General features: G+C 45.7%; 1 protein-coding gene across 1 annotated transcript in view; it reads left to right on the top strand.

Annotated features, from left to right (window-relative positions):
* The first annotated feature begins 1,816 nt into the window (after window positions 1-1,816).
* Window positions 1,817-26,415, top strand: part of LOC101555894 (pantothenate kinase 1) — a 69,279-nt gene continuing 44,680 nt past the window's right edge. The window contains 3 exon segments of the mRNA XM_055118700.1: window positions 1,817-1,827; window positions 1,829-2,229; window positions 2,232-2,489. Coding sequence (XP_054974675.1) covers window positions 1,817-1,827; window positions 1,829-2,229; window positions 2,232-2,489 — 670 coding nt within the window.

Below are 26,415 nucleotides of genomic sequence, written 5' to 3'. Positions count from 1 at the left end.
CTTGCACGCGGCCAACATAGGTTCAGTTCTTGGCATCCCATAGAGTCCCACAAGCACCACCGGGAGTAATTTCAGAGCGTAGAACCAAGAATAACTCCTGAATATCTCTGGGTGTGACCCAAAAAGACAAAAAAAAAAAAAAAGAGAGAGAGAAACTGGAAAAATCTGTAGGGGGACAGGGTAGGGCATGGTCAGTTCTATAAAAGAGGGGAACAGCTAGTAGCCTTAGCGTAGTAAGATAATTACCTCCTTGCAGCATTTATTGTAGGCCAGGATTATACCACATATTGCCCCCCCCCCCTTATTTGGTTGGTTTGGGGTCACACTGAGCGGTGCTCAGGTGTAGGGAGCCATTTTACCTTACTGATCTTATCCTGTCACTATTTGTTTATCACTAGCTAATCCCATGCCATACCTAGCAAAGGTTGCCACTCCTAATCTTACTGATTTTATCCTATCAGCATTTGTTTATAACTAGCTAAAGCCCGTGCCACACCCTGCATTTCTATCGGGGGTCCGGGGTGCATACTATACCACCTCCTCCCAGCAGGGAGGTATAAAATACTGCAACTGCCATAGAATAAATGCCTTTTCTCCCTCTGGGCTCTGCGTCTGTTCATTCGGCTGCATCCCCTTCTCAGCCCCACGAAGGGTTCTCCCTGCTGAACAGAACGAGACCTCCACATCGACTTCCACACTCAGGAGTCACTTGCTTTGATTGACCGCATGTGGCCTGTACCAGGTACTTTTTTGTTTTTCTTTTTGGGTTACACCGGGCGATGCACAGGGGTTACTCCTAGCTCTGCACTCAGGAATTACCGCTGGCGGTGCTCAGGGGACCATATGGGATGCTGGGAACCGAACCCGGGTTGGCCGCGCGGGAGGCAAATGCCCTACCCGCTGTGCTATCATTCCAGCCCATGGACCAGGTACTTTTAGACAAACTTTTCTTGACAACTGCTTGGGAGACTCAAAAGTTCAGGCTTTAAGCTACCACTCCACCTTGGGGATGGGTCCTCCACACCCCAATTTGTCCCGCCTACGGGGCATGCTCAGTCCTGGTCCCTGTGTCGAGGTGTGTTGTGCAATGACTTACCGCAGGTTTGCTCAGTGGCTGAGCTGGAATTTGAACCCAGATCTAACACCAAAACCTATGGAGCCGACTCCCTTTCTGTGCTACCTTCCCTTCTTCAAACCCAAGCGACGGGCGTCTTCCTTCCTAAATAGCGGTGACATTGGCTCCGGGAATCCTTTCTGGGTGAGGAAAGTGCTTTTTATAGTTCAGGACGGCCTCTGTGTACTCGGGCTCCTGCAGCCGGGTTCACTGGGCCCGCAGCTGTGTCCTTCACTGTCCTTACACTGTAACCCCGAGGTTGCCTCCCAGCAACAGACAACTAACACCAGGAGACCACATGGTCTTGGCTCGTCAGCCAGCAGAGGAATTTCGCTCCTCTCCCTTTCCAAATCGCCCTACCTTTCTATAAATAATCGTTCTCCTCCCTCCCCTCGGGCCGGGGAGTAGTTTCGTCACTTAACCAAACACACAGGCACACAGGCACCACTCACCGGGCGGGTGGGGTGGGTGGAGGAAGAGGGCAACTTGAATGACCTTGCCAAGGTATCCTACCCACTGGTGACAGGCTTAGCAAAGCCCCAGTCCCCCCGCCCCACCCCCCAAATATTTTGTCTTTGCCCGCGGTCCTCTCGGAGCTGCTCTTCCCCGTGCGTGCCTCCCCGGTCCCCTTCTGGACCACGCGCCGCCGGGCCCAGCCTCACCCGCCCATCCCTTGGCCAGCCCAGAGAACTTCGGTCCCCCATGTTGAAACTCCGGTGGCGGCGGGCAGGACTGGGCATGCTCAGTGGCGGGGACAGGTCTGGGAGGCGAGGGAGCCGCGTTTGAAGTCGCGCGGTGGGAGGACGGGGCGGGGGCGGGCGGGGGGCGGGCTGCGGGGGGGCGGCCCGGCCAGGGGGCGCGCCAGGGCTCCCCGGGCTCCGCGCCCGGAAGCATCGTGCTCCCGGCGGGCGCGGCGGGGCGGGCGCGCTGGGGGCAGGGCGCGCGGGAGGCGGGGGAGTCGGTGGGAGAAGGGGAGGAGCACCCGTCTCGCCACCCCCCGGCGCCGGCTCTGCGGCGGTGGACTCGGAAGCCGCAGGGAGGATCCGGGGGCATCCAGACGCCCGAGGATGACCTCCAGCGAGGCTGCCCCGTGAGTCCGGGCCCGCGCGCTGCCCCGGCGGCCCCGGCATGGGCGAGCGCGGCGGGCAGCCCGAGCGCCCGAGCCTGCACGGCCCGGGGGCTGCGGCGGACGCGGGCGCTGCGGCCGTGAACGGGCTGCTGCTGCTGCACAACGGCTTCCACGCTCCGCCCGTGCCGCCGGCGCCCGCGCCCCCGCCCGAGCTCCCGCCGCAGCCGCCGCCCCCTCAGCACGACTCGCCGGCCAAGAAATGCCGGCTGCGGAGGAGGATGGACTCCGGGAGGAAGAACAGGCCGCGTAAGTCCTTCTCGGAGGGGCGCGGGGGCGCGGGGCGAGCTCGGGGCGCGGGGCCCGGGCGGCGCGTGGACGTGCCGGCGCGCTCCGGGCAGGGGACGGACGCCCCCGGGAGGGGCCGGCTCTTTCCTCCAGCGCTAAGCATCGCTGCCTGAGCCCGTTTATACTCCCCGCCTGTACAACGGGTCGAAGGGGCGAGCCCCTCTCTAGGGTCATGGCTTTGTATAAAACCAAAGGCACTGGCCGTTTTTCTAATTGGCCGGTGTGTGTGGGGGGTGTGGGGGGGAATGCACGTGGGGAAACCTTGGGGGAGACCGGGGCTGGGCTGCTCCTTCGGTCCCTTGGCCTCTGAGGTACTCTCCCCACGACCGGCGCGGCCAGCCTGCCCCTTTGAATTGCAGAGTAGCCGCCTGCACCTTGGCTCTACAGGCGACCGCAAGATCTGGAGGCGTGTAGTTTGACAACCCCCTGAAATCACAGCCTATTAAACGCTGTTTCTCCGCGGCCAATCAGAGGGCCCGTCAGGCGGGACACACCCACTGATACCATGTGGGCCGGAACTTTGTGGGACCAATGAGGAATGGAGACGGGCCCTTCCCCCGCCCCCCTCCCCCGCCCGGGAGGTTGAGTTGTAGGTTTGTAAATGTAAATGCACAGCCCAGAACACTGAAACGCGTTATTTCATAATCTAAACCTTGCATATATACTGTTAAGTCTGTGAGGAAGTACATTCCTCGTGGGACGCTCTGGGATGTAAATCTGTAGATCGAGTTTACAACTGTTTTTTGCTTATCTCAGCTGAGCCTTATTCAACTTTGGTCCCTCTCTCATTTCTTTAATGAAGCTTATAAAGGGCAAAAAGGAAAGTAAGTAAATGCATTCAAATAAGTGATTGCAATCAGACTCGCAGCTTTTCCTTTTTTCTTTTCTTTTTCCTTCTCTTTCCCCCCCCTCGAGGTGATTCTGTTTAATAAAGGGGGCATGATTAGATTGGTTTTCTATTTGTAAAAGTGTTTGTCAAACAACTCATTTTTTCTGTTTCTCTATTTATCAATTTAGACTTAACTTTCCTGTTTTCAGCTCTGACTGGAATGTGGAGACTGATAATTGTGTTTTGTAGGTCAGAAAAGCTTAGTTTGAAAATCAAGATCTTGTCTGGAAGATGGAAGTGACACAGGATGAAACCGCAGTTTGTGGTTATAGGAAAGGCATGCAGCACCTGAGCTTCTGTTGGTTGAATTTTGTTTTTGAGAGGGGGTGTGTGTGTGTGTGTTTAGGTGTTTGGTTGTGCCCAGAAGCACACCCAAGCAAGGCAATTACTCTGCCACTAAGCCACATCTCACTCACTCCTCATTTTACTTTTTGATTTTGAGATTTGTTAGACAATGACTTTCTTTATGGACTTAATATTTATTACTTTTGGTTTTAGACCTATTTTTATTCTTTTAAATCCCATTTTAGTTATTTCTCCAATCTCCATTAACAAATTATATCAGAGTTCCCAATGTAAATGGTTAAAATATAACAAAGGAGATTAATATTTGAATTTTTTGTTTAGCAGTGCTAACTTGGATGGTCTGTTTATTGCAGGCTATGACACCTTGAAATAATTTTTTAAAAATTTTTTTGCTTTTTTGGGTCACATCTGGCAATGCTCAGAGGTTTCTCCTGGCTCTGCACTCAGGAGTTATTCTTGGTGTGCTCAGGGGACCATATGGGATGCCGGTGATCGAACCCGGGTTGGTTGCATGCAAGGCAAACACCTTACCCGCTATACTATCTCTCCAGCCCCTTGAAATAATTTTGAGACATTGAAAATACACTCTCTTAAGGATGGCTTAGAGGCAGAGAAAACATAACATTGTATTGTGTACTTGCAGACCTTCAAGAACGGTTACTTTAGGGGCTGGAGCGATAGTACAGCGGGTAGGGCATTTGCCTTGCACGCAGTGGACCTGGGTTTGATTCCCAGTATCTCATGGTTCCCCAAGCATCGTCAGGAGTGAATCCTGAGTGCAGAGTCAGGAGCCAGTCCTGAGCATCGCCGGGTATGACCCAAAAAGCCAAAAAAAAAAACCCCAAAAAACCAAAAACCCCTACCAAACAAAGAAAGGTTATTTTAGAATATAAGAAAATAAGCCAAAGCCTTTGTGCTTTGTGATAGGATTAGCATTTTGTGTGCTTAAAAACAACAACAAACATTAACTATCTTCACTTTAGTTGTCATGTTTCTTAATTATTTCTTGGTTTTTGGGGCCACATCTGGCTGTGCTTGGGGGCTACTTCCAGCTTGATGCTTGTAGTGCTGGGAATAGAACCTGCAAGACAAGTGCTATCACAGAGCCACATCCATGGCCTTATTTATAAACCTAAAAGATATTAATAGAGGTGAACTTTTCATTGTTTTACCATGTTTTATTTTCTCAAATTTGAACAAATATTTCTGAAATAAATTTTGTGCATTCTGAGTCACATGTTCTGTGTTCGCTCTAAGCTCTCCTAGTTAAAGCTAGATTTAATATTTTTATACTTTGCATATTGTTTTTTGTCTTTGATTTTGTGCCACACCTGGCAGTGCTCAGGATTTATTCCTGGCTCTGTCCTCAGGGATCACTCTTGAGATAGGGAACTATATGGGTTGCTGGGATCAAATTTGGATTGGGTGTATGTGAAGCAAGCATCATACCCACCGTATGATGTGTATAATACAGTGTTGATATGCAAGGTATATGCTCCAGCCCTATACCTTGCATATCAATGTTAAAACATATTTTCATAAAGAAAATTACTGAGAAAACGTTGCTGAATCAGTTGCTATCTAGATACTCTTAAGACAAATCTACTTATGGCTGAGTATATTCCTGTTTTCCGATGACAGGTTTTAGGTGAGTAATTATTAGAAAATATTTGGGTAACTTTAAATTAAATTTGAAAGAATGTAGGTGGTGAAAGCACCAGAGCTGGAGAAATGATTAATCTTACTTAACTAGTTTCAACATCAGACCCTGTTTCTGTTTAGAGCAGGGGAGTGCCAGGACAACTCGATACCATTTCTCAGGCAGGCATCTGGAATGTGTATGTGGGCTGGTGTGTTTCTGTTTGGTAATGTTTTGGGTAGAGTACAATACAGGTTTTAAGAACAAAAACCTATTAGGGCCTGGGGAGATGGTGCAGGAGGCAAGACACTATATAGCATATGTCTGTGGCAGCAATGACTGGTTCAAATCTGGGCACCACGTAGGGTCCGAGTACCACCAGGGGTGACTCCTGAGCATAGAGCCAGGAATACCCCCTGAGAATTGCTAGGTGTGGCATCAAAACTGGTCTTCCCGCCCCCTCCCCCTCCTCCCCTCACCCCCCAACAACAACAACCACCACAAACCACCGTTGGTTTGATAGCGGAGAGGTAGCTCAATACTGTGAGTTCAGGCTTTGCGCTGGGCTCCATCCCTCCTCCACCTGTTCTGTCAAGGTTGAAAGTCACTTCTGAGAACTGCTGAGTGCCATTGCAGTCCCCATCAATAAAGGCAACAATGTTTACAAACTATGAGCAGAAGGGAACAAGCAGATAGGAAAGTTTTTAAAAAATCAGAACCTGACTTCTTAGGCAATTAAATTTGCTAAGCCAGGAAAGGGGACTATCATTCACTATTTCCTTCTGAAGTACTACCGTCCCTTTCTTATCCTCGGAAAGCTTTTTCCAAGACTCATTACTTCATCAAATCATATTGGTAACTTTGCCGTGGTGCCACGTTACCAGAGCCATCTGGAAATGGGATAAAATGGCCAGGCTCTCTCTCAGTGTTTCTTGTACTTTTGAAATTCCAGAGCTATCCGGCTGACCTGCATGACTTTTGCGCTAGTTATTTCTTGGCCATGTGACTTCCCATTTCATTAAACTTTTTATTTGCCTTGTACCAATCGTTTCATTTGCGTTGTCTTATCTCTCCACGTAAATTGGAAATTTGATTGCAGATTATTTTCTCTAATGCCTTAAAACCATGTGAACAAGAATTTTGATTGATGCCATAGAAAAATGGTACAGGTGACATCACCAATACCACCTCAGTGAGTTAATCATTTCCATCCCTACCATAGACTTTGGTAAAAATTGATGGGAAATTCCTTTGGTTTACTCCTGGTGTCAGTTTTAGAAGCAGACCTATGTAGCTGTTGAGTTAGCTTATCTCCCCAACACAGTTGACCTTTGAACTATTGGAGGTGTGTGTGTCTGATTTGAAGGGTGTTGACACCCACCATTCTCCATGCAAAAATTGCATAATACCCCCCATTTTTGGGAGGGGGCGCACTTGGCAACGCACAGGGGTTTCTCCTGGCTCTCCATGTAGGGCTCCTCCTAGCTCTGTGCTCACTCTTGGGGGTATTGGGGAACTGTATAGGGTTGGGGATCAAACTCAGGTTGGTTGCATGCAAGACAAATGCTTTACCTTCCGTACTCTCTTTCTGGCTCATAGGATCAACTTTATTTTGAAAATAATACTGTGATTGTTTAATTTTCTATAATGATGTCATTCACCCCTGATGGGCTTAAGTTTGAACTGCAACTGGGTGACCCGGGATCAGGTATTTCACCTCCATGCTTCAGCTTCCTATCTGAAAGAAAAAGAAAACTGCACTGTCCTTGGGTGGGTTAAATGAGAAAATATATAAGTGAGGATTAAATGAGAAAGGAATTTAGATTACTGTTTGATACATACCATTGATTCAGTAAATGTCAACTGTTATTAATACCATACACAAAATCATCTGCTCACTCAGGACTGAACAAGACAACTGAACTTGCAGACTAACTCAGACTTTCTTTGGGGTGGGGTCTAAAGGAGGGGTTGACTTATACCCTGTGGTGCTCAGGGTCTGTTCCTGAGTTTGTGCTCAGGAGTGACTCCTGGTGGTATTTGGGGAACCATATGCGATGCTAGGCATTGAACTAGGGCGGGCAGCCTGCAAGGCAAGCACCTGACCCACTATTTCTCCGGTCTCCCAGTATATAACTTTTGATGCAATTGTGGAATATATGTTTTTCTTTTTTTTTTTTTTCTTTTTGGGTCACACCCAGCGATGCTCAGGGGTTACTCCTGGCTTTGCACTCAGGAATTACTCCTGACGGTGCTTGGGGGACCATATGGGATGCCGGGGATTGAACCCGGGTCGGCCGCGTGCAAGGTAAACGTCCTACCTGCTGTGCTATTGCTCCGGCCCCCATGGAATATATGTTTTTATATATTTGGTTTTTAGGCCACACTCAGTGATTCTCAGGGGTTACTCCTGGCTCTGCACTCAGGAATTACTCCTGGTGGTGCTTGTGGGTGCCAGGATTAAAACCAGGTTGGCTGTGTGCAAAGCAAGCACTCTATCCATTTACGGTTTCTCCAGACTGAAATTGTGGGTATTTAAAAGTAAGAAATAGATGATACCTTAAAATCCTGGCTCTAAGCAGTGCCAACACTGTTAGGTGAGCCGCTCTGCAGAAAGCCAGCATTGGAGCATAGTCTGAATGCTGGAGGGCAAATGGCTGGCCTCTTCGACCTGGTGTGGCAACAGGCAGGAATAAGACCTGAACTGGTGCTGGCAGACTCCAGGGGAAACTTCTGACTTCTTTAATCATCCAGCTAGAACAGTAGAGAAAATGGGTGAGAGTTCATAGTGCACACAGCACATTTGTGTGTACAAATTGAAGAAACCCAGATCTGTTACCAGTTTTAGCACTTATGAAAGTACAAGGCTTCCATTTACAGGGCCAGGGAAACAGCTCGAGTGGTGGAGCACATACATGCCTAGCATGTTTGATTCTCCAACTGATTACCTCACCTGACACTATTGGGATTAGCCCCTATATTAACTATAGCACTGTACCACTGTTGTCCCCTTGTTCATAATTTGCTCAAGCAGGCACCAGTAATGTCTCCATTGTGAGACTTGTTACTGTTTTTGGCATATCAAATACACCATGGGGAGCTTGCCAGGCTCTGCCATGCAGGTGGGATACTCTCGGTAACTTGACGGCTCTCCGAGAGGGACGGAAGAATCAAACCTGGGTTGGCCACGTGCAAGGCAAATGCCCTACCTGCTGTGCTATCGCTCCAGTCCCCTTATATTAAAAAAATTGTTAATAATAATGATTTCCTCCCCCCTCTTTTTTGGCTTACACTTGGCATACTCAGGGCTTACTCCTGGCTCTGTGCTCAGGGACCACTCCTGGTGGGCTTCAGGGACCATAAGGTTCCTGAGTTCAAGGAGCCAGAGCTCAAATTTTGCAGGGATAGAACCCGGGTCAGGCATGTGCAAGGCAAGTGTGCCCACTCTGCTGTACTATTGCTTGCCACCCCCCATTTAAATTTTTTTAGAAGGAAAAACCCAGTGCTCTAGTTTTCTAAATATTGGATGTTTAGTTTTGGTCCTTGAACTTTGCACTGCCTTTGAATCAGCCTCAGTGAAAAAAATTATAATAAACAGATAGGTCTGATTTTCTGGTTGTAACCCCATACATGCGGACTGGTTAAATATGTGTAAAAAACTTAACCATGTTATAATTATATGACATTATATGGTTCTATCTGGAGTGATAGTACAGAGGTTAAGGTGCTTGTTCTGCACACATCCAGGTTCAATCTCTGGCACTGTGAATGGTTCCTTGAACATAGAGGCAGGAGTGAACCCTGAGCACAGCCATAAAGGTGGCCCCCAAGCTAAACCAAGCAAAACCAAAAAAACTTTATTTTTCTTTTTTGGTCACACCGAGTGATGCACAGGAGTTATTACTGCCTTATGTACTGAGGAATTACTCCTGGTAGTGCTCAGGGGACCATATGGGATGCTGGGAATCGAACCCGGGTTGGCTGCCTGCAAGCAAACGCCCTACCTGCTGTGCTATCACTCCAGCCCCCCCCCCCCAAAAAAAAGCTTTTGAGAAGGACTATTATTAATACTTCTAGTGGATGGGAAACACTGAAAACACTACAAAGTTCAAGAACCAGGTCGGGGTGAGTGGGGAGTTCAAGGAGCCAGAGCTCAGATTTTGCATGTGCAGGTCAGGGTTTGATCTTGAGCACTGCTAGGAGGGAGCCCTAACAGACAGTCAAGCACAAAAGGCTGAAATGGAAGGCAGGGGAGCACTAGTGTTGCTACCTTCTGGGACTGGTCAAATTCCCAGGCTACTCAATTAACTTCTGAATGGCACGATGCACATTTGATGTAAAAATAGGAATTTGAGGCACAAATGTCCTAATCAGTATCAGGAGATAGACATGTGAGCACTTTTTCTTCCCCCAAAGACCAGTGAGTCTCAATTAATACAAGCATGTGTTTTGTTTGTTGGGGGCCAGTTCTGGTTCTCTGCTCAGGGGTTACTCCTTGCGTTGCTTGAGGACTGTATGTGGTGGGCAGGATCGAACCCAGCTCCTTTCCCACTATTCTACCTCTCCAGCCCACAAAGCATGTTTTGTTTGGCATAGAGACCAAAGATGGACTACTATTCTTAATTCTTATCAGGTGCCATGAAAATAAAACAAGGATTGACGTCTATTATGTTAATAATGCTATATGCACTCATGCATAAGCCATTATTCACCTTGGAACAACAATATTCTGAATTAGGATCTGTTCAGTGTACCTAAGGTGGTGCGCAGAAATTCTAAGTAGACCTTTTCTCTCGATGAGTGTAGCTGCCAAGTTTGGTATCTCCTTACTTAATTCATGATGGCTAAAAGACACGTTTAGAGTTGACTAATCATGTGTGTGTGTTTTCTCCTCAGCAATGTATTTGTAAGCTGCTGATGATTCAGAGGAAGGAGGTGTTATTTTTATAGGCACTTACGTCAAAATAATAATGCTCTTGGGCCTCCACGGATTTCTCTCTATTTTGGAATGAGGGTGGGAAAGCTTGTGCTTAGAGTGGGTCCTGGCAGCCATCTCTGCCGGGACAGTCAGAGGAGCAGCAGCTATGTGACCTGTGTTCTGATTCGTGTTGGTAAGCATGCACTTATCACTCTTGTTCTTGATTTTACAGGGGAGGAAAATGAGGCTCATGTAAAACCCTACCTCTCACACCCAAGCCCTCTGGGTAGTAAGTGGCAGGACCAAAATTCAAACCCCAGTGTAACTCCATTGGCAGCTAGCTGGCTTTCTCTTTTGCCACAGTTAGCCTGTTGTGCTGGGACAAGGAAGTGTGTTCTTGTAAAGCTTTTGGTAAAAGTAGGTGTCTGTAGCCTGTTCACATTTGACCAGAGCTCATTTGCGTCTTTGTGGGAGTCCCAGCGGTCCAGTTAAAGGGCACCCCGCTTTTGGTGGATTATCTCATCAGACTCCTGTGAGATAGGTACTGCTATACAGAGAATGCTTATGCCCCCAACAAGGTTCATCTTGACACTCCCAACCCGTTGGGGTATCCTCAACCTGATCTTGGGCTACTTCTTGGGTAGAAGCTCCCCTGACTCCCTTTGGAAATTCTAGAGTCCTGACGCGTGAAATTGTCACCAGTCTGAAGCTCATTATTGCTTTCATGGACCGCCCCATTGCAACTCCCGGCACCAGGGTGGCTGCCCTGCCTGAGAGTGGTCTTGGCAAGGAGCTGGAGCTATAGTCCAGTGGGTAGGGCCATTGCCTTGCTTATTGTCCAGTCTAGTTCGACCCTTGGTTTCCCATATGGTCCCCTGAGCTTGCCAGGAGTGATCCCTGAGCACAGAGCCAGGAGTAAGCCCTTTGCACTGTGGGGTGTGACCCAAAGAACAAGACAAACAAAAAAGTGATCTTGGAACTTTCGAAATAAAACTGTAAGTAGTTTTTTCTTATCTAGTGTTAGGACAACTATTTATTTATTTATTTTAAGGAAGTATCTTCTCTTGACCCTTATTGTTTTATTAACTCAGCCCCTGGGACATAGATGAGCACTGGAAAGAAAGATCAGAGAAGTGAGCACTTTTGCTTTTTAAAAGATGCACAAGTTAATATTGAACTTAGAGTTGCTTTCTTGAGGTGGGGGGTGTGTTGGTGGAGGCCTTGAACCCCAGAATTCCTCAAAGCCTGTGCTTTACCATCCTCCTAATGCTCCTAGCCCCAAACTTGTTTTTTTTTTTTTCTTAATTTTTTTTTTGCCACACCCAGTGGTGCTCAGGGCTTAGTCCTGTCTTGGTGCTCAGGGATCACTTCTGATTATCTACCCTCTACATTCTCTAAATACTGGGATTATCCAAGTGCCCAATCAGCTGTACTATCACTTTTTTTTTTCTTTTTCTTTTTGGGTCACACCTGGCAATGCACAGGGGTTACTCCTGGCTCTGCCCTCAGGAATTACTCCTGGCATTGCTCAGGGGACCATATGGGATGCTAGGATTCGAACCCGGGTCGGCCGCGTGCAAGGCAAACGCACTACCCGCTGTGCTATCACTCCAGCCCCTGTACTATCACTCTTGGCCTGTTTCTGTGTTTGTTTTTGGGGCCATACCAGCAGTGTTTAGGGGCTGCTCCTGGCTCTGTTCTTGGGGGTCACTCCCAGCAGTGCTCAGGCGCCACCATGTGGTATGAAGGACCAAACCCAGGCTTTCCTGTGCTATCACTGGCCCAAAACTGCTTTCTTTATAGTGCTCATCCTAGCAAACTTGCAAACTTGGTTCTCGTAAAGAGGAGACATTTCTGGGCAGTATGCAAACCGTTTGGTTAACTTGAACTTGACCTACAGTATGTAAGATCACAGGGACCTGAGATGGAGACATGCCAGATCCCGGGAACATTCTGGGGCCTCTCTACAAACACCCCTTTCCACCTGAAGTCCAGGAAGTGGCAGAGGCAGGGATGGACCTACCTGATGTAGGCTTAATAGGAATCAGTAGGAGGGTGAGTCTTCCATATGCAAATCAGGTATTCAGAAAATGTTGGCTATAGGAGCTACTATGGTAGTGGTTTTAGATCTCCTTCCTTGTGCTAATTCCGAATCTTCTTCCCTCCCCATACTTGCCACTCTTGTTTAGAATGTATGAACAGAATATCTAATCCATCTTCTATATAGTGGCTCACTAGATACTGCATATCTACTGAGTATATCTAGAAAGCTATTTCACCTTACTTTTCCTCAGAATCTTATCCTCCAACAACCAAGACTAACACTTTTTTGGGGAAGAGTGTGCCAGGGATGTACTTGAAAGGTCTGGGAACTTTTCAGAATGACAGGGACTAAAAGAAACCTGGGCAACCAGAATTATGGGCAGTGATGGAATTTACAGAAGGCCAAAATATGGTAGATGCCAGGCATCTGTAAAGGACAGGATGGAGATCCCTTGTAGAAGAGCAAGAGGTTCAGAACAAGGGCTCGGGGCTGGCTAATCGACTCCAACCCCAGAGCTCAGGTAGAAACCTGAGCCCAGGAAGGAGGATCATTCAGGCCATTGGACCCTCAGTTCTTGAACCTCCCCGTGTTTTGGCACCAAGATGAAAGGTCTGGGAATGGCGCAGAAAGGAAGAAACAAGAGTCCAAGAGGAGAATTAGGCTGTCAGACTGCACGACCTGTGTGAGTCAGTGTCTTTGTACTCAGTTGGTCTGGAAAGAATTAAAACTGGACTGGAGAAGGACTTCTTGGAGTTGTCAGAAAGAGGATGAGCGGGGTAGAGAGACCTTACAGTGCATAGGATGCTTGCCTTGCATATGACCAGCCCAAGTTCTACTCAGCATTGCTGAGTGTGGCCTTGAAAACAAAAGAATCATATTGCTGTTTTCCCTCCTTTTTTCCTCTTAAATTTTCACCAGAAATACAGTCTTGCTGAGTGCTGAAAGAACCGAAAGATAGCATACGCAGGTGTGAATGTACCAGCAGGGGAAGCCAGGCAACAGGGAAAGGAGGCGGGGGAGGAAAAAAATATATATATGCTTGATTTTACATGTGTGTGTCTGTATTCATATATGTATATATACATACATGCACTGAAGTATCACTTACAGGAAAATCCTAACTTTGGACTGCTTCATATTTATTATATGATTCATGATTCACTTATAGCTTTTTTCTTTTTTTGGGGGGGGTCACACTCGGAAATGCACAAGGGTCACTCCTGGCTCTGCACTCAGGAATTAGCCCTGGCAAACGCCCTACTCGCTGTGCTATCACTCCAGCCCCACACTTATTGCTGTTATTTATCATGACTTATTTTGAGTCATGCACTCATTACTTATAGACTGGGAAAATTAGCAACTTTCCTTTAAATCCTCATAAATCTGCTGCCATTGAGCCTTACACCTTTCTAAGGTGATTTATAATTTATTGCTGCTGAAATGACAGGGTGGAGTTGCCAGAATCTCTTCATGCTTCTGAGTAGTATGGGCAGGTTGAAATTTGTCCCAGCCAAGAAGGAAAGGAGCTTGGTATGTTTAGTTCCATATATGAGGCAAAAAGGGGACCTGCCCTGTTTATCTCCATGGCAGTTAACCACAAAGGTAACTAACACATGTTCTGTAGTGCTCACTGTTGTTCACAGCGAACATTTGCAAAGTGTTGGGAGTTAAAAAATACATCTATGTATTTTTGATTGGGGGGGAGTTTGGATCACACTTTGTGCTCGGAGTGACCCCTGGCTATGTTCCAGGGATCTCGTATGGAGCCAGATTGACCATATACAAGGCAATTACTTTTTTGGGGGGTGGGGGGCTACATCAGAGGTTCTCAGGTACTCTGCACTCATGAGTCACTCCTGGTGGTGGTTGGGATGCCAGGGATCAAATCAGGGTGGGCCACGCAAGGCAAACACTCTACCTGCTATACTATCGCTCCAGCCGTGAAAGGCAGCTGTTTCACCTCCTGTACTATCTCTCTGTCCATTCCCCCATGCAGTTTTATAATTTAGAAAAATTTCAAATATATAAAATTACAGTGTCGATCACAGTAGGCTTTCATTATTTGTGATGTTGCTTTCCGTCTGTTCAGTTACTGCCATCAGCCATTGTTCAAAAATATTACATACAATAATGTATTTTGAGAGAGCACATTTATCTAACTTAGACTATGTTATTATAATTGCTTGGTTTTTATTATTGTTGTTACTCCCTTAACTAATTTATAAATTAAACTTTATTAGAGGTGTGTGTGTGTGTGTGTGTGTGTGTGTGTGTGTGTGTGTGTGTGTGTGTAGGAAGAACAGTGTAAAGTTTAGTACTAGCCCTAGTTTTAGGCACTGGGGGTATTTGTGTGTATCCCCCAAATATAAGGGGAGGAGGAACACTATATAGCAGCCCTTGCTGCTACAATTACCAACTTAGATTCAGTTTTATGGTATCTATTTCATGCCAACATGCTCCTTCGTAGTGATTAAAACAAATCTCAATTACCATAACATCTCAATGGTCAGTATTTTCATATGTCTGTGTAGAGGATAAGGACTTCTTTAAAAAACAGAACTGCAAAAAAAAAAACAAAAAACAAAACAGAACTGTAATGTTATTTGCTGGAGAAGTTAATGTTAGCAATATCCAATTGAGATGATCATATTTTATTTTGCACAATTAGATTGAATAAATTCCCTTATCTAACTCACAAATTAAAATGTTACGTCCTTTTTCGTAATAGATGTGTTGTGCCAGAGAATTGAGTTTGTTTTGACAGTTATTGTTTGCGATTATTATTTTTGTTGTTTTGCGGCCATACTTGGCAGTGGTCAGGTTCACTCCTGGCAATATTTAGGCAATTTAACCCTGAGCTGGGTCCAACTTGGGGATCCAGCTTAGGCCTCTAGCCTGCAAAATATATTCATCGAACCCTTTGAGCTATCTCCCTAGTCCTGTGATTTTATATTTTGTTTTGTTTTGTGTTTGGGCCACACTCTACATGTGCTTAGAGCTTACTCCTGGCTCTGTGCTCAGAGATGACTCGTGGTGGTGCTTGGGGGACTACATCCAGGGCCAAGATTTGAACCCGAGTCTTGACAATATGTAAGGCAAGCACCTTGTCCCAGTACTATCTCTCCAGCCCAGGAAAAATTTAAAAACCATATTAAAGTGGTTGTTCTGTTGTAGTGTTGGCAGGAGGGTGTATGCTTAGTACTTAGTACACACACTTAGTACTTTCTGGAGGTCACACAATTTAGTCATGGTGCTCACATGCATTTGCTTGTGGCGTGCTGGAGTTGCCAGTGACGGTGCTGCTGGGGCTGCACTGGATGGGGACACCGTGGGAGCAATACTGGCCTTGGGTCCCCGTTTGTGATTGGCTTTTGTTTGTTTGGGGCCATACCCAGGATTGCTTAGGGGTTACTCCTGACTCTGCACTTTGGAGTTACTCCTGGTGGTGCTCAGGGGACCGTATGGGATGCTGGAAATCGAACCTGGGTGGCCAGGCAAATGTTGTACCCACTGTACTATCACTCCAGCCCCCTCTGTGATTTTTTTGTTTTTCTTTTTGGGTCACACCTGGCTATGCACAGGGGTTACTCTTGGCTCTGCACTCAGGAATTACTCCTGGCGGTGCTCAGGGGACCATATGGGATGCTGGGATTTGAACCTGGATCGGCTGCATGCAAGGCAAACACCCTACCCGCTGTGCTATCGCTCCAGTCCCCGTGTGATTATGTTTTTAACCATCTCTTCACAGTTTGAGATTTGAAATATCATTCTTAGAATCAAATGGGATTGTGCTGGAAAAGTGCTATGGATCACCCCAAAACAGTGGATTAGAAGTGAATAGTCTCTCTCTCCCTTTCCCTTTTTCTTTCAACCTAGGGCTTCACATCTGATGAGTATCTCCTACTAGTTTTGTTTTGAATGACCATTAGGTGTAGCGCTGGCCTTAGACTGGGGAACCTGAACTCAGAGTCGAATGCAAGGCCCACCACAGACTCATAGGAGGAACTTTGCTGGAAGTTGTGAGTCAGCAGATTTTGGGTCTGTGATCCTGTGTTTGAAATGAAGCGTAAGAGCAATGAAAAAGATCCTGAGCTTTGGGGTTTCACCCTATCAGGTTTTCTTGGGGATCAAAGTAGTTAAAAAACATCACTGAATTCTTGACCTTCTAATGGCCATGATTGGTTTACTTCTGTCAATTTTAAGGTTTTTTCAGCTTTAGGAAAAAAATTTGCTTTCAAGTACATTTTACATAACTTTGCCTTCTCTGACAGACTAATGAGCATTATTTAATATTTTGTCCTAAGTATAAATAATGGTGTCCAAAGCATTTGGGCTTGCTTTTTGGTTATTTGTTCAGTAGATATTTGTTATGTATCAGTTGTATTTGGAATGGAATTTTTCTGGGGACTCAGATATTTCTGCTTCAAAATACTTCGTTCATTTTCCTTCCTTTTTTGTTGTTTTTGTTCTCTTTTCATAATCATTCTTTAAAACATTTTTGTCAGTTTGGGCTGGAGAGACAGTACAGTGGGTCAGGCTGCATGTGGCTGGCTTGGTTTTGGTCCCTGACACTACTCACGGTCCCCAGAACCCTGCCAGGAGTGACTCCTGAGTTCAGAGACAGTAATCCCTGGCCACTACCGGGTATGGCCCCCAAAACAAAAAAATCAATAAATTAAAAATATACTTTGTCTATTTAAAAGCTGTAAAAGAGGCAGGTGGGGATCACTCTAACTGGTGTTTGGGGTGAGTACCTAATCTTTAAGCTTAGTTTTTATCATTTACAAGATACATGCAGTTGTGCTTCCCATAGTGAGTTCTGAGAATCAAACCAAACATTCCAGCTCAGAGTCTGACTCTTAACAACCTGGGCTGCTACACTGCTCCTCTTGGTGTGTGTGTGTGTGTGTGTGTGTGTGCGCGCGCCGCGCGCGCGTGCTTGGAATAATCTTTTTCTTCTCTCTGGCACCCCACCCCCTACTCCCTGCCTTTCTTCCCTTCTTCCTGGAATAAGCTTCTGAATTCTTACCAACAGACCACAGATTGGCAGGTTTGTAGCTCTGAAGTGTTTAAAATGGCGGGGCCTGTGCCTTTATGTCCACATAAAATTGCATAAACCTGTTCACCTTAGTGCACATGTACCACACGTGGTTAAATTTTAGGCATGACTTAGGCAAGTTTGCTTGGCAAATGCTCTCACTCTTGGCTTAGTACGGTTATATAATAAACCAGTAAGTGGGTAACTGGTCAGGTTATGCTACATTTAGAGTTTTAACAATTAGCAGAATGGGTTAGATCCTTTTAATTGTGTGTGTGTGTGTGTGTGTGTGTAGTAAGGTAAGGATTTGTTATGCAATGTATATTTTTTGTTTGTTAATGCTCAGGGGTTACTCCTGGCTCTGCACTCAGAAATTACTCCTGGCCTTACTTGGGGATCATATGGGATGTTGGGAATTGAACCTAGGTCGGCTGCTTGTAAGGCAAGTACCCTACCACTATATCATTCCAGACTGTTAGATATTTTTGTTTTCTTTTGTTTTGTTTTGGGGGCAATACACATCAGTGCTCAGGACTTAGTCTTGATTCTGTACTCAGGGATCACTCCTAGTGGGGTTTGAGGGACCATATGAAATGCCATTGAACCTGGAAAGCCAGGAGTAAAGCAAATGCCTTACCCTCTGTACTGTCACCCTGGTCCCTTGTTAGATATTTTTTAGTGTATATCTTTTTTTAAAATTTCCTTCTTTTTATTTTTCTTTTTGGGTCACACCTGACCCAAAAAGGGGTTACTCCAGGCTCTACACTTAGGAATTACTCCTGGCGATGCTTGGGGGACTGTATGGGATGCAGGGAATCGATCCCTGGTTGGCCGCATGCAAGGCAAATGTCTTCCCCGCTGTATTATCGCTCCCAGCCCCTAATGTGTATCTTTTAATGAAACATTTTCAAGAAGTTTTCTCAAACAGAGTCAGATTTGATTTAAGAAATGTCTGTTGGGGCTGGAGAGAAAGTGCAGTAGGTAGGGTGCTTACCTTGCACACAGCTGACCCAGGTTCAATCTCTGCATCCCATATGTCCTCAGTACAGCCAGGAGTTATTCCTGACTACAGAACCAGGAGTAACCGCTGGGCATTGTTGGGTGTGACCCTAAAACAAAAACAACGAAAAAGAGAAATCCCTGAAATCACAGGAAAGCTGTTTAAAAAGATATTGATTTGCACCCACTTTATGTGAAGGAAGCCGTTCTCTGTGCTAGGTAACCCAAAGTACAGAATTTGAAGCTGAAGTTTATGAAACTGAGCCATCACCTAAAAGTGAGTTTTTCAGACTTAATGTTTATCAAAATAGCATCAATTTCACTGATGATCTTCACATTAAATATGTTGCATGATTTATAAAAATGAATCATTATACATTAAAAGGATGTTGCCTTTTCTTCTTCCCAAATGAGGTCTAGAGTAAGGTTCAATGAAGATAAAATCTTCCTGGTGCATGAGTTTGATAAATGTCAATGTATAATCTCAAAATATACCTATTACATATATAGTCATAAATATAGCACCATCGTCCCGTTGTTCATTAGTTTGCTCGAGGGGCACCAGTAATGTCTCCTTTGTGAGACTTGTTACTGGTTTTGGCATATCGAATATGCCACGGGTAGCTTGCCAGGCTCTGTCGTGCGGGCAGGATACTCTCGGTAACTTGCCGGGCTCGCTGAGTCATATATATATATATATATATATATATATATATCCCTAATAAATTGCTGAGATTTATTTTATATTTATATGCACTGTGTTCCCCCACACCCCTTAAACTGGTGAGAGGTAAATATACTTTCAAAAATTAACTTACTTTTTAATTTTTGGGCCAGACCTGGCAGTAGTCAGGGTTTATTCCATTTCTTTTTCTTTATCTCTTTTTTTAAAGTTTAATTTCTTTTTCTTATCAGATAGTATATCTGTGTCTTTAATTTAAAAAAATTCCTTTTTTAAAAAAGTGTATCGCTAATGACAGTGGCAAATGATATCTTGCTGATGATAAACCCTCAAGGCAGCAGAGAACTTGGGAAGTAACTGAGCAACCAAAGTCAGTGTTCCAAAAGTCGGTAAAATTGAAGATGCACATGGCTTTACACTCAAGAGACTTCCTGTACGCTCTGAGTCTGTTTACTCTTACCAATCGCAGCTTTAGCAGACTTGCCAACACAATTTGTGGGGTTTTTTTTTTCTTCTTCTTTTTGGGTCACACCTGGCAATGCTTAGTGGTTACTCCTGGCTCTGCAATCAAGAATCATTCTGGCGGTGCTGGGGGATCCCCATATGGAATGTTGGGGATCGAACCTGGGTTGGCCGCGTGCAAGGCAAATGCCCTACCTTGTGCTATTACTCTGGCCCCCAGGGCAACATAATTTGGAAAAATTGTATATGGCCTTCTTCCAAAAGCCATTCTGTGCTTTTTCCCCCACTCTGGAAGCCTGTGATTTCTCTTAAACACCCCCCCCTCACTCCCTCTCTACCCTCTCCCCCCCTCTCTTTTTCTCTCTCTCCTGTCTCTCTCTCTCTCTCTCTCTCTCTCTCTCTCTCTCTCTCTCTCTCTCTCTCTCTCTCTCTTCTCGCTCTCCACCTCACCTCATTTTATTTTACAAAATAAAAAGTACTTTGTAGGGGCCAGAGCAATAGTACAGAGGTCAGGACACTTGCCTTGCATGCAGTGGACCCAGGTTTGATCCCTGGCACCCCATATGGTCACCTGAGCACTGCCAGGAGTGATCCCTGAGTGCAGAGCCAGATGTAAGCCCTGTGCACCACCAGATGTGGCCCCAAAACCAAAGGGGGTGGGGGAGACTCAAGAACAACATAAAAATATTTTGCAGTTACAGGACAGAACTTGGGGACTTTGGTGAAGGAAAGCTGACTCTAGTGGTGGGATTGATGCTGGAACATAGAAAGCCTAAAACTCAATTATGAATAACTAAATCATGATGTCTTAATAAAAAAAAACCAAACAACTATTTTGCTATAAGATTAGGGCTGGAAAGATAGTGCAGTGGCAAAGTAGGGTCCTTTCCTTGCACGGGAAAGACCCTGTTTCTTCCCTGGCATCACATACGGCACTGTCACGAGGAGTGATCCCTGAGCACAGAGCTAGGAGTAAGCACTAAGCACTGTCCCAAACCAAATCAAACCCAACCAAGCAAACATCCCCTCTCCTAAATTTAGTTAGGGTGTTTTTTTGCAGGCGATGACTCTAAGTAAAGTCGGTCCTTCCAGCTGGGTGCCGGCTCCTGCTGTGGGGCAGCCATCTCTCAGGCCACAGCACTGGTGTAGGCTGGCAAGGCCACACTCACTCAAGACAGTTCCAAGTCACAGTTTACCGGGACTGGCGTTGCCAAGCAGGAACAGGTGTCCCTTTTCTTCCGGAGCCTGCTGTCCAGTTTGACACCTCTACTTACCAAGAGCAGCCTGCCTCTTGGCTCTTGACTTTTATTTTTAATTTCTGAGGCCATACCCAGCAGTGTTCAGGGCTTATTCCTGGTTCTTTGCTCCGGGATCACTCCATATGCAGTATTGGGGATCATATCAGACTTGGCTTTTTGTGCAAGAAAGTGCCTTAATTGCTATATACCTCTCAGGCACAAAGTTCTTGGTTTTTGTTTTGTTCTGGTTTTTGGTTTTGGGGCCACACCTGAAAATTTCTCAGGGGTTTTTCCTGGCTCTGCACTCAGGAATCATTCCTGGTGATGCTTGGGGGACCATATGGGATGCCAGGGATTGAACCTGGATTGGCTGCATGCAAGGTAAGTACCCTACCTACTGTTCTATTTCTCAGGCCCCATGTCTTGGTTTTTAAAGCTTGTAAGTCCTTTATGCTAGTGGCTTTTCCATACACTCCTGCTGATAAGCACTCAGCCCAGCTCTGATGGAATCATCTGCCTATGTAAACAAATTCACTGTTCAGTTAAAACAACTTCCCTAAGTCAAAACTATCAAATTTAAAGTCATAACAAATCAACACAGCCTGCACCCTTCCTGGTTAAATTTATTGCAATAATAATTCAAGATTTATTGCAATAATAATTCAAGATTCTCTCTCTCTTCTCTCTCTCTCTCTCTCTCTCTCTCTCTCTCTCTCTCTCTCTCTCTCTCTCTCAAAATGGGACCCTGAATTGTTCTGGAAGCATTAACTGTTCTCTAGGTCAATGTTTCCAATCTTTTTTTTTTTTTTTTTTTTGCTTTTTTTGGGTCACATCTGGCGATGCACAAGGGTTACTCCTTGGCTCCTGCACTCAGGAATTACTCCTTGGCGGTGCTTGGTAGGCCATATGGGATGCTGGGAATCGAACCTGGGTCAGCTGCTTTCAAGGCAAATGCCCTACCTGCTGTGTTATCATTTCAGCCTCAGTGTTTTCAATCTTTTTTTTTTTTAATTTTTAAAATTTTATTGAATCGCCGTGAAATAGTTACAAGCTTTCATGTTTGGGTTACAATCTCACAATGATCAAACACCCATCCCTCCATCAGTGCACATTCCCCACCACCAACATTCTGGGTAAATCCCCCCTTTCCACCCTCCCCCTGCCTCTATGGCAGACTATATTCCCCATACTCTCTCTCTACTTTTGGGCATTATAGCTTGAAACACAGACACTGAGAGGTCATCATGTTCATGTTTAGTCCATTATCTACTCTCGGCATGCATCTCCCAAGTGTTTTCAATCTTTTAATGACCACTGCTTCCCTCTATTTTGTTTCCTTCCTGTGACCCCACCCCTGTCCTTCCAGTTGACCTCATGCTTTAGCCCCTCCCCCACATTTACATATTTGCTTCTGCTTCCCCCTTGAAAAATCCTGGGTATGCACAGAGAAATCATGAAGCATTGCCCTAGATTCTCCTTTAGAAGCAGTGTCTGAGTCTGTGTTTTACTAATGATCTGCCCTAGTGACCTAGAATAAAAATAAGGGGGTGGGGGCCTGGGAGAGAGGTGGCAAATTCATTGCCACATTCGATTCAATGCACAGTCTCACACTGTCTAGGAATAAAATAAGTACCTGATTAATGAATAGGTGAAGGCACACATGTAATTGGTCTCAGTTATTTGAGGGCCTTGTGACCTCCTTTATTTCAGCTTGCATTTTCATAGGGGCAGTTGGCATATCGTCTTAGTCATCCCCACCACACGACTTTTTTAGACTTTACAGTTGAACTCAACTAAATGAACAGAGCCCATTTCCAGTAGACCTGTTGTCCTAAAGATGTAGTCTTAGCAATGCTGTTCTCCCCAAAGTCTCTTTAATTAATCTCCCTGATATTAAATTGCCAGTGGCATCCCTGGAGTCAGTACTCTGGTGGCTTATCAAGGCAGAAAGCTAAACCTCTTGGTGGTTTAGATTGGGATTTGTTTAAGCAGGTAATAAGATTACTATCTTGAGCAGGGCATTAGGTAGCTAGTGGAATGCTTCCTGGATTATGCCCTGATCAGCTTTGGGTGCTGCAGTCTCAGGCCTGCTCTGTGCCTATGCTCCTTGACTATATTTTTGCCCAGTTAAAGTGGTGGAATCTTCTTTTTAGTCCAGGGGACTGTTTGAGTATTTTTTGGTTGTTGTTATTTTGGGAGCCACACTCAGCATTCTCAGGACTTACTCCTGGCTCTGCATCAGGAGTCACTCCTGGTTGTGCTGGGCCACCATTTAGGGTGTCAGGGATCCAACCCTAGTGGGTTATAGGCAAGTCAAGCTCCTACACCATTCCTCTGGCCCCCAGCTCTATTAAATTTGGAGCGATAGCACAGCGGGTAGGGCGTTTGCCTTGCATGCAGCCGATCTGGGTTTGATTCCTCTGTCCCTCTCAGAGAGCCCGGCAAGCTATGGAGAATATGCCGCCCACATGGCAGAATCTGGCAAGCTATCTGTGGTGTATTCGATATGCCAAAAACAGTAACAACAAGTCTCACAATGGAGAAGTTACTGGTGCCCGCTTGAGTAAATCAATGAACAACGGGGCGAAAGTGCTGCAGTGCTACAGGGTTTGGTGGCCATGCCTGGTGATATTCTGGGGCTACCCACATATTTACTCAGGGGTTCCCTCCTGCTGGTACTTAGAGGATGTTGCTATGCTAGGAATCAAACTGGGTTCAATCACATGCAAGTCAAGCACCTTAACTCACTCCTGTACCATCTTTCCATTCTTTTCTTCAAAACCCTTTTTCTTCTTTTCCCTTTGTTGATGTTGTAATGACCAGGGGCTGTGTACATGCTTGTATCTAGAGTTTTGGTGATACCTGGATTGTTTGGTGTATGCCTGGATTTGGGGTTTTGGTGACACTTGGAATCACACGGGATGCAGTGCTACCACACGGCAGAGGTGATCGCTGAGGTTTGACTCCTTTTGTGGGTGCTTGCATGTGCTCACCAGGGCTCTCACCTTAGTTGAGGCACATGATTCTGGTTGTGGTGCTTGCCAGGTGTTATACTGCTTGGGCCAGGTGCTCACACTTCGCCCCACTCAGGCCCCCAAGGATGACATGCCTTTTTCTGGGGCTGACTGGTACAGTAGAAGGAAATTGAAGCACCAGGGACGAGGCAGCAGAGCCATCAGGCTCAAACAGTAGTGCTGCCCAGGTAATACTCTGCACATGGTGCTCTCACCTGGGATGGGAACTCGTCTCTGCAAGGCAGCCACTCTAGACCCTGTGAGCGCCGAGGTCATACCCAGTGGTCATAGCTGTGGGGCCTGTGTGGCTGGGGACTACTCTACCACTTGGACCACACCCCTCAGCCCCCGATTTCTCTATTTTCAGATTGGTGGGAGAGGCTATAGGACATTGGGAAAGACGTGCACCTCACTGAGTTCCCTAAGCGCTCCAGGGAGAGACAGCAGGGATGTTTTTTTAACCTGATGGGTTTGGCATTTTAGGTCTGCTTGTCTGCTTCCTCCTGGTTCAGATTCAAGCTAACACAACATTTCCTGATGCCAACAGAAAGGTGCCTTTGAAAAGTTTTTGTCTGCCCCCTCCGCCCTCCCATCTTAACCATAGAAAAAAGTAATTCAACGCTGCCTGTCTGCATGACGCGTGGGGACTGACGAGTGGTAACTTCTTTGTGAAGGAATGTGTTTTGTTTTGGCCTATACCTGATTGTGCTCAGGGCTTACTCCTGGCTCTGCTCATGGATCACTTGAGGCAGAGCTCTGAAGACCATCTATGTGTGCCAGGCATTGACTGTAGGTCAGTTGTGTACAAGGCTGATTGAGAATTTCCAGGCAAAGTTTGGGTAGTCTCTCTCTCTCTCTCTCTCTCTCTCTCTCTCTCTCTCTCTCTCTCTCTCTCTCTCTCTCTCTCTCTCTCTCTCTCTCTCTCTCTCTCTCTCTCTCTCTCTCTCTCTCTCTCTCTCTCTCTCTCTCTCCATCTCCTTTTTGGATCACATCTGGCAATGCGCAAGGGTTACTCCTGGCTCAGGAATTACTCCTGGCGGTGCTCAAGGGACCATATGGAATGCTGGGAATTGAACCCAGGTTGGCCACGTGCAAGGCAAACGCCCTGCTCCAGCCACGGGTAGTCTCTTTTTTAACGAGTACCTTGGGTAGATTTTCTGGTTAGTCAATTTTGAGAAATAATGTGAGTGAAGGTGTCATCTTTTTTTTTTTTTTTTTTGCTTTTTGGGTCACACCTGGCGATGCACAGGGGTTACTCCTGGCTCTGCACTCAGGAATCACCCCTGGCCATGCTCAGGGGACCATATGGGATGCTGGGATTTGAACCCGGGTCGGCCGCGTGCAAGGCAAACACCCTACCCGCTGTGCTATCTCTCCAGCCCAGGTGCCATCTTTTTTATAAAAATAAATATAATGGTGGGGCTGGAGCAATAGCACAGCGGGTAGGGTGTTTGCCTTGCACGCGGCCGACCCGGGTTCGATTCCCAGCATCCCATATGGTCCCCTGAACACCCAGGAGTAATTCCTAAGTGCAGAGCCAGGAGTAACCCCTGTGTATCGCTGGGTGTGACCCAAAAAAAAAAATTTTAAAAAAAAATTGAACGAGACATTTGACTTTCTAGATTTGTTGTACTAAATAATGAACTTGAAATTGCTTCAAGAAAATCCAACCCTAAGGAAACCACAGGAGTCCAGTTCAAATTGGAAATTGGAAATTGCTCTGTCTTATCTGTTCTCTGGTATTGGGCATGGGGTAGAGATGGACTTTTCTGGATCTCTTCTGTCCAAAAAAAAAAAAAGCAAAGAAAAATTATGTTTTACCTAAAAAAAAAAAAAAAAGCAAAGAAAAATTATGTTTTACCTAAAAAAAAAAAGCAAAGAAAAATTATGTTTTGCCTAAAAATTATGTTTTACAAGGACCCCCAATTTTTTAAGTCAGTCAATAAAATTTATGTTTTATGCCTGTGTCTATTTAAAGATGACTGACATTGACATTAAAATGACATAGGACTTGAAAGTTCATATTTTATTCTGGTCAAAAATATAGATATTTCATGAGTGCCTAAAAATATCACAGGCCCTAGGCCCTAAGCCTCTATGCTAAAGAACAAATTAGCTCTCCATGATCAAGATGGCTAAATTCAGATTTCTTTCTTTCCTTCTTTCTTTCTTTCTTTCTTTCTTTCTTTCTTTCTTTCTTTCTTTCTTTCTTTCTTTCTTTCCTTCCTTCCTTCCTTCCTTCCTTCCTTCCTTCCTTCCTTCCTTCCTTCCTTCCTTCCTTCCTTCCTTCCTTCCTTTCTTTCTTTCTTTCTTTCTTTCTTTCTTTCTTTCTTTCTCTCTTTTGGGTCACACCCGGCATTGCACAGGGCTTTGCACTCCTGGCTTTGCTCTCAAAGCAAATTACTCCTGGCAGTGCCCAGGGGACCATATGAGATGCTGGGAATCAAACCCGGGTTGGCTGCATGCAAGTCTAATGCCCTACCCACTGTACTATCACTCCAGCCCCAATCCAGACCTAGTTCTATGTGGCTGATGTGATAATATTTCTATTTGCCTCAGAACTTCTCAAAAGGCTTCCTGACTGTTCTTTGTGTCTCACTTGTTGGAAATCCCAGCTGCCCTTTGGTGTCCTCCCTTCTCTAGGACAGAAAGTTGTTT

The sequence above is a fragment of the Sorex araneus genome, chromosome 11, assembly GCF_027595985.1.
Source record: "Sorex araneus isolate mSorAra2 chromosome 11, mSorAra2.pri, whole genome shotgun sequence".
NCBI classification, from domain to species: Eukaryota; Metazoa; Chordata; class Mammalia; order Eulipotyphla; family Soricidae; genus Sorex; species Sorex araneus.
Note: the sequence above shows the minus strand (reverse complement) of the source record. Positions and strands in the feature narration are given on the sequence as shown.